General features: G+C 51.1%; 2 protein-coding genes and 2 non-coding genes across 8 annotated transcripts; all 4 read left to right on the top strand.

Moving 5' to 3' along the window:
* The first annotated feature begins 2,203 nt into the window (after window positions 1-2,203).
* ZBTB8A (zinc finger and BTB domain containing 8A) lies at window positions 2,204-8,202 on the top strand. Of its 2 annotated transcripts, XM_025143068.3 has the most exons (5): window positions 2,806-2,880; window positions 2,980-3,099; window positions 4,255-5,212; window positions 5,641-5,810; window positions 6,388-8,202. In XM_025143068.3, the coding sequence occupies exons 3-5, from the start codon at window positions 4,276-4,278 to the stop codon at window positions 6,718-6,720; spliced, it is 1,440 nt and encodes a 479-aa protein (XP_024998836.1). In that variant the 5' UTR covers window positions 2,806-2,880; window positions 2,980-3,099; window positions 4,255-4,275; the 3' UTR covers window positions 6,721-8,202. The 2 variants fall into 2 exon arrangements, with proteins under 2 accessions (XP_024998835.1, XP_024998836.1); XM_025143067.3 differs by lacking the exons at window positions 2,806-2,880; window positions 2,980-3,099 and adding an exon at window positions 2,204-2,755.
* On the top strand, window positions 2,798-2,907 carry MIR6637-1 (microRNA 6637-1). The gene has a single exon (NR_105505.1). It is a non-coding gene; the product is annotated as a microRNA 6637-1 (primary transcript).
* Window positions 8,203-10,248: 2,046 nt separating the features above from the next.
* On the top strand, window positions 10,249-10,358 carry MIR6637-2 (microRNA 6637-2). The gene has a single exon (NR_105506.1). It is a non-coding gene; the product is annotated as a microRNA 6637-2 (primary transcript).
* Window positions 10,257-14,607, top strand: ZBTB8AL (zinc finger and BTB domain containing 8A-like). 4 transcript variants are annotated; one of them, XM_040651799.2, is made up of 5 exons: window positions 10,257-10,331; window positions 10,431-10,550; window positions 11,641-12,622; window positions 13,447-13,616; window positions 13,825-14,607. In XM_040651799.2, the coding sequence occupies exons 3-5, from the start codon at window positions 11,671-11,673 to the stop codon at window positions 14,152-14,154; spliced, it is 1,452 nt and encodes a 483-aa protein (XP_040507733.1). In that variant the 5' UTR covers window positions 10,257-10,331; window positions 10,431-10,550; window positions 11,641-11,670; the 3' UTR covers window positions 14,155-14,607. The 4 variants fall into 4 exon arrangements, with proteins under 4 accessions (XP_040507733.1, XP_046759552.1, XP_046759553.1 ...); XM_046903596.1 differs by lacking the exon at window positions 10,431-10,550; XM_046903597.1 differs by lacking the exons at window positions 10,257-10,331; window positions 10,431-10,550 and adding an exon at window positions 10,552-10,792.
* The last annotated feature ends 406 nt before the right edge of the window (window positions 14,608-15,013 follow it).

Genomic DNA, 15,013 nt, shown 5'->3' on the forward strand with positions numbered 1-15,013 from the left:
TGCTGTTTGTCGTGCAGCTCTTTTATAGCTAAAGAGCACCAAGTGTTGAATGTTAACCTCACAGTAAGTTACTTAAATTTTCCATTGAAAGGCAGGACAGTAATTAATTACCAGACCTGGTAGTAAAGCTGTGAGACTCTTTAACCTGGAAATGTAATTGAGAGTAGATTTGGCAGGGTTACTTCAGAGGAGAGCTGGGTTCAGAAGGAACACACAGATAATGATTGCAAATGAGCTGCACAGGAATTTGCTCACAGTTCCAGATGTGATGGGAAGCTGAGTTGGGGGTGAAAAATGCACCGAGGCAGTTTTCCATTGTTGGTACAGGATTAGGAACCGAGTTCCCAGGAAAACCTAGACCTCTTAACTGGTGCTGCTGTTTATTATACCTTTATACCAAAACCTGATTAAAACAGTGCACAGTTTGTTAGTAGTGTTAGTATCAGCACTAACAATGACTTTTAGAAGTCACTTTTAAGTCATTCTCTAAAAAGCAGACAGCCTTGCAGCTGAAACCCTCCTGGTGCTGTGGGAAGCGCCTCCTCCACACAGCTGCTGAGTTTACTTCCATTGGATAAACCCTCCCAGCTGTATCTCAACTCCAAGTAGAACTTTCTTGGCCAGAAACAGCAACTGAAATGTAGAAATGCAGAGCACCAGATTAAAGAACTGGCTGTGCTTCTAGGATCAACGCGTTTGTGGTGTGCTCCTGTGCCACGCAAGATGAAATGAGTCCTGGGGTATGAGAAAACCCAAGATGTGGCCATGGCTGTTCCCAGCTGCAGCAGGCAGACTTCTGGGCGAGTTTCCTGAAGTATTCTGACTATTCAAAACACTTCCAATGGGTTTAAAGATTCTGATTAATTGACTCGAGATATCACTGCATGTTTTTCCTACTTTCAGAATTCTATTACCTCTTTCTAGCTGATGGAGAGCCCTTAAGCTCCCGCTTGTACTGATAAAACTGCTGAGCTCGGTGCCCTATGGTACACCAGGGAAAGTACCTGCTTTGTGCAGTATCAACTGGGTCAAGCAGAACAAATACCCACAAACTAGTCTTTTCAGAAGGAATTTTTCAGTGCAAGAACTATTTGGGATATGGAAGTGGGGGGGGAATCACGTAGGACGTTATATACAGAAGTGGTGCTACTTAGTTGAAGTAACAGGCATAGAGGTTACTGGTAGCCACTGCCCAATGGCTTTGTGAACTCAGGGATCACAGGGTCTGAGCTGTAACACCAGGATAGCCACACGAGCTCATCTGCCCCGTTGTCCTTTTGATAACAGCAGTCAGATCTACTTGCTCTGAGGGAGAATACGAGAAGCATTTAGCAGTACTTGTACCTGAATGCTCCTCTTGTGGGCTTCCAAAGCTGCAGGGAATGGGACTCTCAAGGCTCCCTCTGCCCTTGTCCTGTACACCCCTGTAAACGCTCATATTTTGCTTCCACAACAGCCTGTGACAAGGAGTGCCAGTGCCTACCCATGTTAGGTGAAGAACTGCATCTGCCTGCTCTGATGCTGCTGACTGCTATTGCTTCGTTTGCTGCCTTCCTCTCACAGCACAACCAGCAGCTAATGATTGCTTCCTATCGATCCTGATGGGATTTTATAGATTCCCACGTATCTGACCTGCTTCATCTTTCTCCTGCTTTGGCTGTCTCATGCTCAGGCATTTATACAAAGCTATGCTGGACTTCTATCATTTCTCTTTTCTCTCTCTGAGTGATTACATGTTCCTGCGCACACCGTAGGAGCTGAGTGATGTGAGGGGTGCATAAAGGATTCAACATGCACTACTAATCAATGGTAAGAGCTCAGAAGCTGCACAGTGGTGTTGGGTTGGGTTACAGTGAAAGGGGAATGGTGAGGATGAGGGCTGCTGGCTGTTACTGCTTCAGCCAATTCACCGCTGTGACTGATGTAAGTCACAATACATTGCATGGCACTCATAGGTGATGCTGATGAGAGAAAGGTGATGAACCAGCAGTGCTGGATGGCTGGAAGGAGCCGGTCAGTCGTAGATGCATCAGATTCAAATGTTTCTTGTTGATAATTAACACCATTGTCCTGAATGGTGAAGAAATCCCTGTCAAATGCTGTGTAAATTTGAGACACTTTCTTCTGTTCAAGAATGATTCATTTGAGCTGGTCAGACACAGGGAGGAGAATTACACAATAGGTGTCAGAGACGATTTTAAGTGTGGCATGCACAGCAAAATGTGAAAGGAGGCAGGATTTAGGAAACTACAGAAGTTTATTAAAACAGGGAATGAAGCTGGTGAAAAATAAAGGTACAGCATAAATGGATGTAAATTGAATATGAAGACACGAGAGATTGGGAGAATGTAAACATCAGAGAAAAAAGTCTTTCGGTATCGTCCTGCTTTTGCTGCGGTGGGGAAAGGAACGCAAATTGTTTCAAGATGGAATGCCTGAAGTTGATGCAAGGGGAGGCTAAAAGGACATGGAGGACCCAGCTGAGGCAGAACGGCTCCCACGGGAAAACAAATGCTTTTAACAAATAAGTGGGGTGTCAAGAGAGAAAAGACGCTGGTGGTAAGGAGAGGAGAGTGAGAGACATCAAACTTCGAGAGAGGCGAGCCGAGAGGCGGAGGCAGCAGAACCTGAGAGCTCATGCTTTTTTTCCAAAGACCACCGAGATGCGAAGAAAAGAAATTTCATCTCCTGCTGGGGAAGCTACAGAGATGTTAAGGAAGGATTTGGGTCATCCAGGCCCGTGTTACACATAGAGGTATGAGAAGGAAGCAACCGGGGCGCCGCATCCCATCCCGGACGGCGTGTGGGTGTGAGAGAGGAAGGCAGCGAAGGCTGCAGGGCGGTCAGGCGGAGGAAGCCGCTGGGCTGTGCCTGCAATCGGTGCGTTGCCCCTTTAATTGTGTCCCCAGCCCTCGGGCGTCTCTGTCCAACGCCCACGTCAGCAAATACCTTTTGTTTCTCTCCCGCTCGGGCTTCCAGGGCTCGGGGCTGCGGGAACGGGGCGCTGAGCGTGCCCCGCCGGGAGCCGGGGATTCCGCATCCTCCGCCTGCCCTTCCATCGCGGCCGAGCGAGCGGCAGCCGCCCGCGGAACCCCGGCGGTGAGTGGCGGCCGCGCGGCGGCTCGGAGCGGGCGCCGGGGCGGAGGGAGCCCGGGCGCGGGGCTGCAGGCGGGACACGGCTCGGATCCGCAGCCCGCGGGGCGGCCGCGCCGCTCGCCGCTCGCCGCCGCCGGGAGCCGGGCGGGCCGCGGAGCCCCGGGAGCGCCGCGCGGGCGCCATTTGCAGCCCCGGGCGCGGCTGCGAGAAGCCGGGCGCGGCAACAAAGGGCTGCGCGGGAGCGGGCGGCGGGTGCGCGGCGAGCGGGGCCGCGGGGGGGGCGCGCGGGACTTCGGCGCGCGGGACGGGGCGGGGCGGGCGCGGGCAGCGGGGCCGGGGGCGGCTCGGGCCACGCCGAGCGCCCGGCAGCGGGCGGCGGGAGCGGGGCGGGGACGAGCGGAGCCGGGGCTCCGGTACGGCGGGCGGAGCGGGCGGCGCGCCCCGCGCAGAGCAGAACCGAGCCGAGCCGAGGGCAGCGCGCGGCCCGGGGCTGCTGCGGTTGCGGTGGCGGCGGGCGCTGCTCCGCGGTCCCCGGGGCGGCAGCGCGCCGTGCCAGGCGGCGGCTCCGCGCTTTGGCGGGCGGGCCCAGCGCCGCCGGGCGTCCCGGGCTGCCGGCGGCCGAGCGGCCAATGCGGGCGGGGCGCGTTGAGTGGCGGCGGCGGCGGCCAATGCCGGGGCAGCCCGGGCCGGGAGGGATCCGCTGGAGCCGCTCGGTCGCCGAGTTCTCATTTCTGGACCCTCGGGCGGTGAAGGATTTGAGCCCGGCTGGAGCCGGGCGGTACGGTAACGTCAGCCTGTGCACGGGCAGAGGCTTCGGCTACCGCGGCTGGAGGTCTCCTCGCCCTGCCCGTGGACGTCTGAGGGCTGCCCGGCTGCCGGCGCGTTTCTCACCTCCTACATCCTTAGGATGCGATTCCTCCCAGTTGGAGCCCTGACATCGCTGCCAAATGACAGGGACAGCCTTAGTTGGGCTCACTGCATCCTTTCCGAACAGAAATGCGTGGTCGCAGATATCTGAATGTTGTAACTTAAATACATTTGTGTGTTTAAATGAGATCGTTTTTCAGAACACCCCTAGGATTGGGTCTGCCGTCCTTAGTGAGCTGCTCAGCGCGGAAGTCGAGGTTCTAATTCTCTTAAACGTTTTGTTTCCTAAAGGGACCCCACGTCTGCTTTGGGATGGAGATTTCGTCCCACCAATTCCACCTCCTGGAGCAGCTCAATGAGCAGCGCAGGCAGGACTTGTTCTGTGACTGCAATATCCTGGTGGAGGGGAAGGTGTTCAAAGCGCACCGCAATGTGCTGTTTGCCAGCAGTGGGTACTTCAAGATGCTCCTTTCGCAGAGCTCAAAGGAAATGACTCAGCCCACCACAGCCACCTTCCAGGCCTTTTCTCCGGATACTTTCACAGTTATTCTGGATTTTGTGTATTCGGGCAAGCTGTCTCTCACCGGTCAGAATGTCATCGAGGTCATGTCGGCCGCCAGCTACCTTCAGATGACCGACGTTATCAGTGTGTGTAAAACATTCATTAAGTCCTCACTGGACATCAGCGAGAAGGAGAAGGATCGCTACTTCAGCCTGTCAGACAAGGAGGTGAATTCCAATGGTGGGGAGCAGCCGTGTCTGTACAGCGCGGGCTGGAGAGCAGAAAGCAGCCCCCCACATTCACACTCAAACCCAGACCAAGGGACGTGTATGAGGGGAAACGTTTGGAGCAACTTCAACTACTATCCAGCTTCTCAAAGGAGCACGCAGCAGCAGCCGTCCAAACATGACCAAAGGCAGGATTCCATAAAGAAATCCCGGCACCCGGGACTGCAGCAACCTTCTGACATCCCTCACTATAAATCAAGCAAACTCGAGGACAGGGCTGCTGAGCCTGCTGGCCACATTTCCCAATCTGAGGACCAGGTTCAGGTTGAGGCAGAAGTGGAGTCTCCTCACGTGGGCTATCAGTACGGCCAGGGCTCTGATGTGATCTCCAGGAGCTTAGCTGTGCCGCAGCAGGAGCGTGACTCGCCCCGTCCTTCCAGCAAATCCAAGTCTCCAAAAGCAGACGAGCAGTATCCCAGCATGCCCTCCATCGTGGGTGTGATGGGCGGCTGGGCTGAAGGTAGGAGTGAGCCTTCATGTTACCTGCTGTGACAGTGGGAAGCACACACTGCTGACCGAGCGTGCCCTTACCAGCAATGCTTTGTGCTTCCCAGAAACGTAAGCTTGGAAAGCTGAGATCTGCTCTTTGAGAATGATGAATAAATGAAGTTTGGCTTTTCAAAGTACATATTCTTCAGTGTCTTTACAGCTATACAGTCACGTTCTTTCTGTTTTGTTAAGCTCACTCGAATATTGCTAACAGTTCACTCCTTTTCCCTGGTTGCTCTTGTGTGTAATTTACATACAGGCTGTATCTGAAAGGCCTACAATATGTTTTTTAAATAGAAGCGATATCCTATTCTGTTTCTGTTGCTTTCTGTAACCAGAGTAACTGGAACGAGTGGATCTGTTGTGACTTCTTTTTAAAATCAAATGATTTCCTAACAGATGATCTACCCAGGATGAGGTTCAAGTGCCCGTTCTGCACTCACATGGTGAAAAGAAAAGCAGACCTGAAGCGTCACCTCCGGTGCCATACAGGAGAGCGGCCGTACCCATGCGAGGCGTGCGGGAAGAGGTTCAGCAGGCTGGACCACCTCAGCAGCCATTTCCGCACAGTACGTATTGCTGGCACCTGCGAGCCGTGCTGGATGCAGGGCACTGGGATGGGCTGCCTGGGGGGTGGTTGGGTCACCATCCCTGGATGTGTTTCACAACCATTTGGATGTGGTGCTCAGGGCCAGGATTGAGCGGAGGGCTGTTAGAGTTGGGGTAGGATGGTTGGGTCGTGGTTGGACTCGATGATCTTTAAGGTCTTTTCCAACCTGAGTGATTCTGTGATTCTATGTGTAAATCTGTCTCAGTATGATCAAACACAGCACCGGCCTATCTGGTTGACTCCCGTAAAGAAGAGAGAGTAGATAATTAATTCGGTTTTGCTTAAGTCCATGTGAAGCATAATTCCTATGAAAGAGGACGAATTTCTTTGTTGGCTCACAAGGACTGCACTGTGTGGGTTCTGCAACAGGGATGAAGTGCACAACTAGAGCTCCCGTGGATGTTCCATGATTAATGTTTGACTGCTTCTCAGAATGAGTTAATGCTACAGTTTGATGTCACTCTAGCTTTACTTTTTATCGTCTTAAAGCGCTTTCTCTCTGATACCATATAAATGTATTCATCTCAATTTCCCAGATCCATCAGGCTTGTAAGCTGATCTGCAGGAAGTGTAAACGCCACGTGACTGAACTGACAGGACAAGTGGTGCAGGAGGGGACAAGGCGTTACAGGCTCTGCAATGAGTGCCTGGCTGAAGCTGGCATTGACAGCATTCGCATTGACTTGGAGGCTGAAGCACCCCTTGAATTTCCACCAGATGGGGATAAGGATTCCAGGTGGCACTACGGGGAAGACAACAAATCTGATGTGGAAATTGTGGAGGATGGGTCATCTGATTTGGTCATCCAGCAAGTTGATGACAGTGAGGATGAAGCAGAGGAGAAGGAAGTAAAACCAAATATTAGGTAGTTGTGAGACGAACATTAGTGCATGGAATTCCTTCTCCATGGAAATCCTGTCTTGCCTATGAGCCCTTCACCAGCCCGTCATCTACAAAGACCTGTTGGTTTCTCTTGAGCGGGTCCAGACTTGCATGTGTTCATGGACATGTCATTGAGTCCATCCTGAGTTTTGCTATTGAAATACCCATACTTTGCTTCATTAGAAACAATCCACCCTTAAATGGAGTAACGGCTGACCACGGAAGCTGAAGTACTACAAGGATAAGGTTTTGCAGTAGACAGTGAGTCTCTTCTCAAAACCTCTTTCAAAGAGGTAAGGTCTAAATACTTAAAAAACTTGCACACCAATGTAAATTACTCTTCAGCATTCAGAAATAAAGATAATTTTCCATGAAGTTTCATTAAGTCTTCATATATTATGATTAGAAAAGCTAGGCAAAGACTTACGAAGAAGCATATAAAAATGTTTAGCATGTAACTGGAAAAGCATTTTCTTGTAAAATTTGTTCACTCTGAAAATTTGGAACCCAGACTGAGATGTGTTCTTATAACCATTTGTAAAATACCTTGTTAATACAAACATCTGTGGATGAAATCTGCCTGGGCTTCAGCAAAGCCTCTGACTCTGTCTGCCACAGTATTGTGGAGGAGCTGCAGCCCGTGGCTGGGATAGGAGCAACCTGGGAGGAGGCGTCGATCTGCCTGAGCTTAGGAAGGCCCTATGGAGGGATGTGGACAGGCTGATAGCTGGGCTGAGGCCATTGGGATGAGCTTTGACACAACTGAGTGCCAAGTGCTGCGTTTCAGTTACAAAAACACTTCATGTTTCCACAGGCCTGGGGCAGGACGGCTGGAAAGCTACATGGGAAATCCCTGTTTGTGTTTGGGGATGGATGAAGGGAAACTGTCAATCCAGGCCTGAAATCTTAACTGCGAACAGCAAAGATTACACTATTAAGAATTTCTGTATACTTCAGGGAGTTTCTAGAAGCAAAGGGATTTCTGGATCAATATTCCATTTAATTAGGTATTGTAAATCTAATAGTGAGCACTAGATTCTTTAGGGAAAAAAAGACATGAAGTGGTTACAATGGGCAAATGGAACAATCTGCCCATAAGAAGACATTAAGTACAGGCAAATGAATGACTGACTTGCCCTGGTGAAGCAGGGCTTTCACTGCCTTTATACGTCTTTGTTATTCTCAGCACCATACCTAAATGTCTGTAGTCATTTTTAAAGCATCTTATTAAGCTCGGAGTTGCAGCTCTGCGCTGCAATTCCCACAGCTCAGTTCTGTTTTGTATTTAAAGAGATGAGCATTTTACATCTACTGCTTTAATTTCAGTTGTTGTTTCCTTATTTTTGTATTACAAGACAAGATAAATGTTAAGTGCCTTATATTTTCCATGTTCTTCATTTTACATATCCAGCCATATATTTTGTTTGTTTTCCTCTAAATTAAAATAATACTGTTCTATTTTCTTTTAATCTCCTTGCATTGCATCTCGTGATTGTTTTCATCATGCTCCTGTTACGATCACTTGCCATTCAGTAGCAGAAATAACATTTTTTTCCAAAAAGGGAAAGCGAAGTCTATAATGGATCGTTACCAAGAATTTAATTCACTTGCCAGGAGCTGATCTGAATATTGCCTTTAGAGCTTTGTCAACTCACACCGAAGACACTTCATTTTACCCTTAGATGCTGAAGAAGGCTATATAGAACTGCTTCGAATTCTGCTAATACTGGTATGTTCCAGTTCTGTACATCCAGGTCACAGCTTGGAAGTTCTAATTACAGCACAGCATCAGGTCAGGCAGTTCAGAGAGCAGCCCCACAGATCACTGTCCTTGGAAGCATTTTAGACCTGGCCAGACAAAGCCCATGCTGATCAAACCTGATACTGGTGCCTTCTTCCTCCTGGGGGAGGTGGGACTGCAGATATCCACATTTCCCACATGCCCAGCTAATTTCTCTTCGGTTTTTGCTGTTTCTTTTATTTATCTGTGTACTTTCTGCACCTTCATAATGACAGTTTCTGATTGCTTTGAATGCTCTTAGCTGCTACTTCTTACTGCATACTTTGATTTGTCACTGGTTTTTAATGAGCCACTCTTTGTCCTCTGCTTTTCCATTCGTTTGCTTTGATGAACACGGGGGGATGTCAGCGTCAGGACACTCCTCTTTCATACCTCTACTTTCTGTGCCTCTGTACAGTTCTCTGCCTTTGTCTCTTTCTCTTCTCCACCTGTACTGTCATTGGAAGACCAGTTCTGTTTGCTTGGTGTGTGTTTATCGTTTGCTCACAAAACCGTGCTCAGCAGCAGAGACGTGGATTCATCAACTTCCAGTCAACGTCTCAGCTTCAACTGTCTTATTTCCTAGCAGCTTTTCTTGCCTTCCTTTCAAAGACTGATCCATTGAATTCAAATGCATGCATCCTTCCCCTAATTCAGCTATTTCATAGCTAATATACAGGATTCTACCTGCCATGTAAACCTACAGCTTATGTGACACTTGATTTGTTTTTTCCCTTCAATGATTGCATACATCCAATTTTTGTTTTCTGTTAAATTATCTTTTTATTTACTATCTATTTCTTTACTATCGCCAAAAATGGCATTTGCTTTTATCTTAAAGGTTCAGGCTGGCTTTCAGGTGTTATCACAACTAATAAAACAACAACAAAAACCCCCACAAAACCCCACAAAAGCTCCAAATGAATGATACCTCCAAACTCTGTATGTATCACACTCCACTTTGGGATGTTCACTACTCCAGGTATGAGACAAAAAGGCAAAAACATTCATTTCTTGTGGGCCATGAAAGTAGTTATGAGCACCATGGGTCTCTGTAGGACTCAATCAGCTACTGATGCTGTTACACATTGAATCCTTTCTTTACTGCTGGCTCTTAAATATTCCATTCTTCAGGATTTGGGGATCCTTCTCATTTATTTACTTCCATTAAAAGCTTGTAAAAAAACCCCATATCTGTTGGTATAAAACCGATATGGAGTACATGACAACATTTCTTCCCTGAAGCATCTGGTCACTGTCAAAGACTTCCATGTCCTAGCTGTGCAATGTCTTCATTCCTTGCATTTTGGCTTGGTGGTCTGCAAAAGTACTCGGCTTTGAACTTCAGATATTTTAAACAGGGCAAACAGCACCGAATCTTCAGCTCCATTTATTATACCATTTGACCTTACTGAAGCTCAAAAATGCCTGACCAGCCATCTGGCTACAGCTGAATCAGTATCAATGCTTGGATCCCAGGATCCCTTTCAATTTGCATCCCTTAGCATAACAGCGCACACCCATTTGCAGTCCTTTGGTTTTGGATATCCTCCATTGTTTGAATACAAGACTTTCCTGTTAGAAAGATGCTGTTACTGAGTAAAGCAATATATCCTACTCTACAGAACTACAAATATTTCCCATCCTGGTGGCGCCTTCCTTCCACATACGAAAGCTATCCAACCGCTAACAATAGCGGCGCACTGTGTATGCGGTAAGGCAGCAGCCTCCCGGACGGCGTGTGGGTGTGAGAGAGGAAGGCAGCGAAGGCTGCAGGGCGGTCAGGCGGAGGAAGCCGCTGGGCTGTGCCTGCAATCGGTGCGTTGCCCCTTTAATTGTGTCCCCAGCCCTCGGGCGTCTCTGTCCAACGCCCACGTCAGCAAATACCTTTTGTTTCTCTCCCGCTCGGGCTTCCAGGGCTCGGGGCTGCGGGAACGGGGCGCTGAGCGTGCCCCGCCGGGAGCCGGGGATTCCGCATCCTCCGCCTGCCCTTCCATCGCGGCCGAGCGAGCGGCAGCCGCCCGCGGAACCCCGGCGGTGAGTGGCGGCCGCGCGGCGGCTCGGAGCGGGCGCCGGGGCGGAGGGAGCCCGGGTGCGGGGCTGCAGGCGGGACACCGCTCGGATCCGCAGCCCGCGGGGCGGCCGCGCCGCTCGCCGCCGCCGGGAGCCGGGCGGGCCGCGGAGCCCCGGGAGCGCCGCGCGGGCGCCATTTGCAGCCCCGGGCGCGGCTGCGAGAAGCCGGGCGCGGCAACAAAGGGCTGCGCGGGAGCGGGCGGCGGGTGCGCGGCGAGCGGGGCCGCGGGGGGGGGCGCGCGGGACTTCGGCGCGCGGGACGGGACGGGGCGGGGCGGGCGCGGGCAGCGGGGCCGGGGGCGGCTCGGGCCACGCCGAGCGCCCGGCAGCGGGCGGCGGGAGCGGGGCGGGGACGAGCGGAGCCGGGGCTCCGGTACGGCGGGCGGAGCGGGCGGCACGCCCCGCACAGAGCAGAACCGAGCCGAGCCGAGGGCAGCGCGCGGCCCGGGGCTGCTGCGGTTGCGGTGGCGGTGGGCGCTGCTCCGCGGTCCCCGGGGCGGCAGCGCGCCGTGCCAGGCGGCGGCTCCGCGCTTTGGCGGGCGGGCCCAGCGCCGCCGGGCGTCCCGGGCTGCCGGCGGCCGAGCGGCCAATGCGGGCGGGGCGCGTTGAGTGGCGGCGGCGGCGGCCAATGCCGGGGCAGCCCGGGCCGGGAGGGATGCGGCCGCCCGCGGCTGCTCCGCCGCCTTCACGCGCGGTTCTGTTCGCCCGGCAGAGGCTGTGCCGCGTCCGGCAGCTTCCAGCGGAAGGCACGAGGTCGGTCCCTGCCCGCCCCAGCTCCCTGTCTTGGCCTCTGAACCGTTCGCGCTTTCATGGATGCAGGCGTATAGGACAGGCGGTTTTCTTGCTGAGGTGTCTTTTCACCTCTTTCACAGTTAATTTGCTGTGGTCTGTTACTGTATGGTGCGGACATGTGTGCTCGGTTGAAGCTATATTAGGTCTGTGATAGTATGCAGAGCTTTAATGTTTTTAAATGTAGGGCCAGTCTCCTAAAATAGCATTCAGCGCCATCAGTTTAACTTTGCGTGGTCATGGTTACGTTTGCTTTTTGCTTTAGAGGAAGACTTTCCATTGCTCCCTGATTGGAATGGAGATTTCTTCCCACCAGTTTCACCTCCTGGAGCAGCTGAACGAACAACGGAAGCAGGACTTGTTCTGTGACTGCAGCATCCTGGTGGAGGGGAAGGTGTTCAGGGCACACCGCAATGTGCTGTTTGCCAGCAGCGGGTACTTCAAGATGCTCCTTTCGCAGAGCTCCAAAGATACGAGTCAGCCAACCGTAGCGACTTTCGAGGTCTTCTCTCCAGAGACGTTTATGGTTATCCTGGACTTTGTGTATTCGGGAATACTGCCCCTAACGGGTCAAAACGTGATAGAAGTAATGTCGGCAGCCAGCTACCTGCAGATGACAGATATCCTTAACGTCTGCAAGACGTTCATTAAGTCATCTCTGGATATTAACGAAAAGGAGAAGGATCACTACCTGAGCCTCTCAGCCAAAAGCACAAACGGTGAACCTGCTCATGCGTCGCTTTATCGTTCAAGGAGGAAAGCAAAGAGCAACCCAAGGCGCTCCTATTCCATTCCAGATGAAAAGGCAGATGTGGTGAATGAAAATTCCTGGAGCAGTTACAGCACTTATCTGTCCTCACAGGTGATCCTTCAGCGGGCAGAAACGCAGCTCTCAAAGAGGGGCAGAAAGCAGGGCTCGGCGAGGAAGCGCCGAAAGCACTTAGGGCTGTCACAGACACGGGATTTTGTGCCGTGCAAAGCAAATAAAGCTGAGCGGGCTGAGGGTTGTACTGCATCAGATTGCAACCACAACTCTCGAGCTAAAGAGGAGGCTGAATTTGATGCCGAGAATGACGTTGATCACGATGATGATGGATATAATCATGAATCAGAAGTGACACCCAAGAGGTGGTCTGTTGCTCAACTGGAGGAACTTTCACAAACTTCTGAGTTCATGGAATTAAAAGCAGAAGAACTGTACAGCTCAGTGCCCACAGTTTTAGGTGTAATGAGTAGTTGGAATGAAGGTAAAAAGCACATTTGATTTGGAAAGTTTGTCGTTATTTAGAGGAAGTGAGATGAGAGAATTTCACAAGGCTCTAAGTGATGTCCTGTTGATTGTACTTGATCTGCTCTGTATGAACAGAATGTAAGGCTCTAGAGCCAGAACAAGGCATGAGAATTAGAATCAGAGCCAGGTGTTGTGTGAGGTTAAAATAAGACCTGCCTGATTATTTGGCCCCAGATGGAGCTGAACAAAGTGTGAAGAGCCGCAGTTGGCTCAGGGAGCTGAGGGACTGAATCACTCTTGTTGTTTCTCTGCTCTCGTGTCACTGGAGCAATACTGCATTTCCCATGAGGTCCAAACCAAACCTTGGAGATAGTTTGGTCGGACTACATAAAACGTCTCAGCTCCTGATGAACTGACAGCAGTTCACAAACTGACAGTTTACAGATGTATTCTTAGCATATTATATTGGAAACTAACTTGATATACCCATGGCTTACTATAATGGCACAAGTTTACAACGTTACACATCCTAATATCACAGAGATAAGTGTTTATGATGTACCAGTTGCTGAAAGAGTCAGATGACTGTGTAGTATTCGTAGATATTTATGGTCATACATATATCTAAAAAATACACGGAGTAAGAAGGAATACACCATCAAATACCAAATGTATTCAAAGAATAATTAGTAGTTTTTGGGGGATTGTAGGTTTGGATTTTTTCTGTTCAGTGACAATCCAAAGGAAAAACGAACTGCTGCTCGTTTAAGCTTAAAAATAACAAAACTACTATAAAAAGCCCTTGGCATTTGGTGCATGACCTGTGTTTCCCCATGACAGATGACTTACCTCGCCTGCGGTTCAAGTGCCCGTTCTGCACACACACGGTGAAGCGCCGCGCAGACCTGAAGCGCCACCTGCGGTGCCACACCGGGGAGCGGCCGTACCCATGTGAGGCGTGTGGGAAGAGGTTCACCCGGCTGGAGCACCTGAGGAACCACTTCCAAACGGTATGGCGGCTCGGGGGCCTGTGGGAGAGCGCAGGGTTCCATTGGTGTCACTGCTCAGCCGTTGCTGGAACCAGCACCATCACAATGTCAGTCCTTTGAATTGGCAGACTTTCTACCTTTGTTTTTGAGAATGACTCAGGGATGTGTTTATTTTTGATTGCGGTGTTGTTGGATGAACGCTGACAGTTTCACATTCTAACCCCTGCAGATACATCAAGCTGGCAAACTTATCTGCAGGAAGTGCAAGCGCCAGGTGAGCGAGCAGACGGGCTGCGTTGTGCAGCAGGGAACGCGGCGCTACAGGCTGTGCCACAACTGTCTGACAGAGACCAGCCTGGAGGGCGTCCCTGAAGGCGTGGATGCGGAGCACTGCCCTGCCAGCTCCGGGGGAAGCAAACATTCCAGGTGGGCTCTGGAGGATGATCAGAAGTCGGATGGCGGCGCAGTGGAGGAAGAGCCGTACAATTTGGTTGTCCGACGTGGTACCGACAGCCCTGCAGATGAGGCAGATGAAAAGGTGAAACCAAATCTTAGGTAGATAGTTTGTATGTTTGTTACCGCTGTATTCAGGATTAAATTGCCCCTGTCCCACCAGCTAATACTGGTTTATTAAGTTTCATTAATATTAAATGCTGTTAAAATTCTGTTGCAAGGAGCAAAACGTGGGCTCCAAACATGTTGGTTGGTGCTTACAAACAGCCAGCAGTGTGACTGTGCCCAGACGTCACCCAGGAGTCCCTGGCTGTCAGGAAACAGCTTAGAAGGATTGCTTTGCATTTTGACAAAGGTTTGCTCAGGGCTTCTGTTTGTAATGGAATATAAACCTTTGTACAAGGAAGATTCTATGGTGTACAAATTGAGAACAACCAAACAAGAACAAACAGCCATGGATAATTTGCTTTGGAAAAGTCTTACAAAGGCAAGCATGTAAGAAGTGTAAAACATTTTTGTTGATACTGTAATTAACACATAAATACACTTTAAAAACTTACATAGAAAGGAGTGAGCAAACGGAATCCTCCCCACTCCTCTCTCATTTTAAAGGGTTGGGCGGAAGGACAGCCCTCCTCCCCCGCCAGCACGGCTCTGCGCTGTTCCCGCCTCAGTCTCTGTGGAAGGCAGCCTCACACTCGACGCCTGATTGGCTGTTCCCAGTCACCTGACCCAGCCAGCCAATGAGGTGGCGGAGCAGCCGCTGAGCGCCCGGGGCGGTGGCTATGCGCTTTCCCGCCCACCGCTGTGCTTTGGGGGCTCCGCCACAGGGTGGGGCGGCGCAGGGCCGGGCCTCGCTCCTTCCTCACAGCGCTACCGTGCGGGCAGCGCCCCGAGTTACAGCCCGGCACCGCCGGAGCCCCGGGGTTTGTCCTGAGTGAAAATCCCGCTCGCCTCTGTACATT

The sequence above is a fragment of the Gallus gallus genome, chromosome 23 (genome assembly GCF_016699485.2).
Source record: "Gallus gallus isolate bGalGal1 chromosome 23, bGalGal1.mat.broiler.GRCg7b, whole genome shotgun sequence".
Lineage (NCBI taxonomy): Eukaryota > Metazoa > Chordata > Aves > Galliformes > Phasianidae > Gallus > Gallus gallus.

Coding starts and splice junctions, on each gene's coding strand:
- ZBTB8A (XM_025143067.3), top strand. CDS start 4,276: ATGGAGATTTCGTCCCACCAATTCCACCTCCTGGAGCAGCTCAATGAG. Junction 5,213..5,640: donor GATGGGCGGCTGGGCTGAAG/GTAGGAGTGAGC, acceptor ATTTCCTAACAG/ATGATCTACCCAGGATGAGG. Junction 5,811..6,387: donor TCAGCAGCCATTTCCGCACA/GTACGTATTGCT, acceptor TCAATTTCCCAG/ATCCATCAGGCTTGTAAGCT.
- ZBTB8AL (XM_040651799.2), top strand. CDS start 11,671: ATGGAGATTTCTTCCCACCAGTTTCACCTCCTGGAGCAGCTGAACGAA. Junction 12,623..13,446: donor AATGAGTAGTTGGAATGAAG/GTAAAAAGCACA, acceptor TCCCCATGACAG/ATGACTTACCTCGCCTGCGG. Junction 13,617..13,824: donor TGAGGAACCACTTCCAAACG/GTATGGCGGCTC, acceptor TAACCCCTGCAG/ATACATCAAGCTGGCAAACT.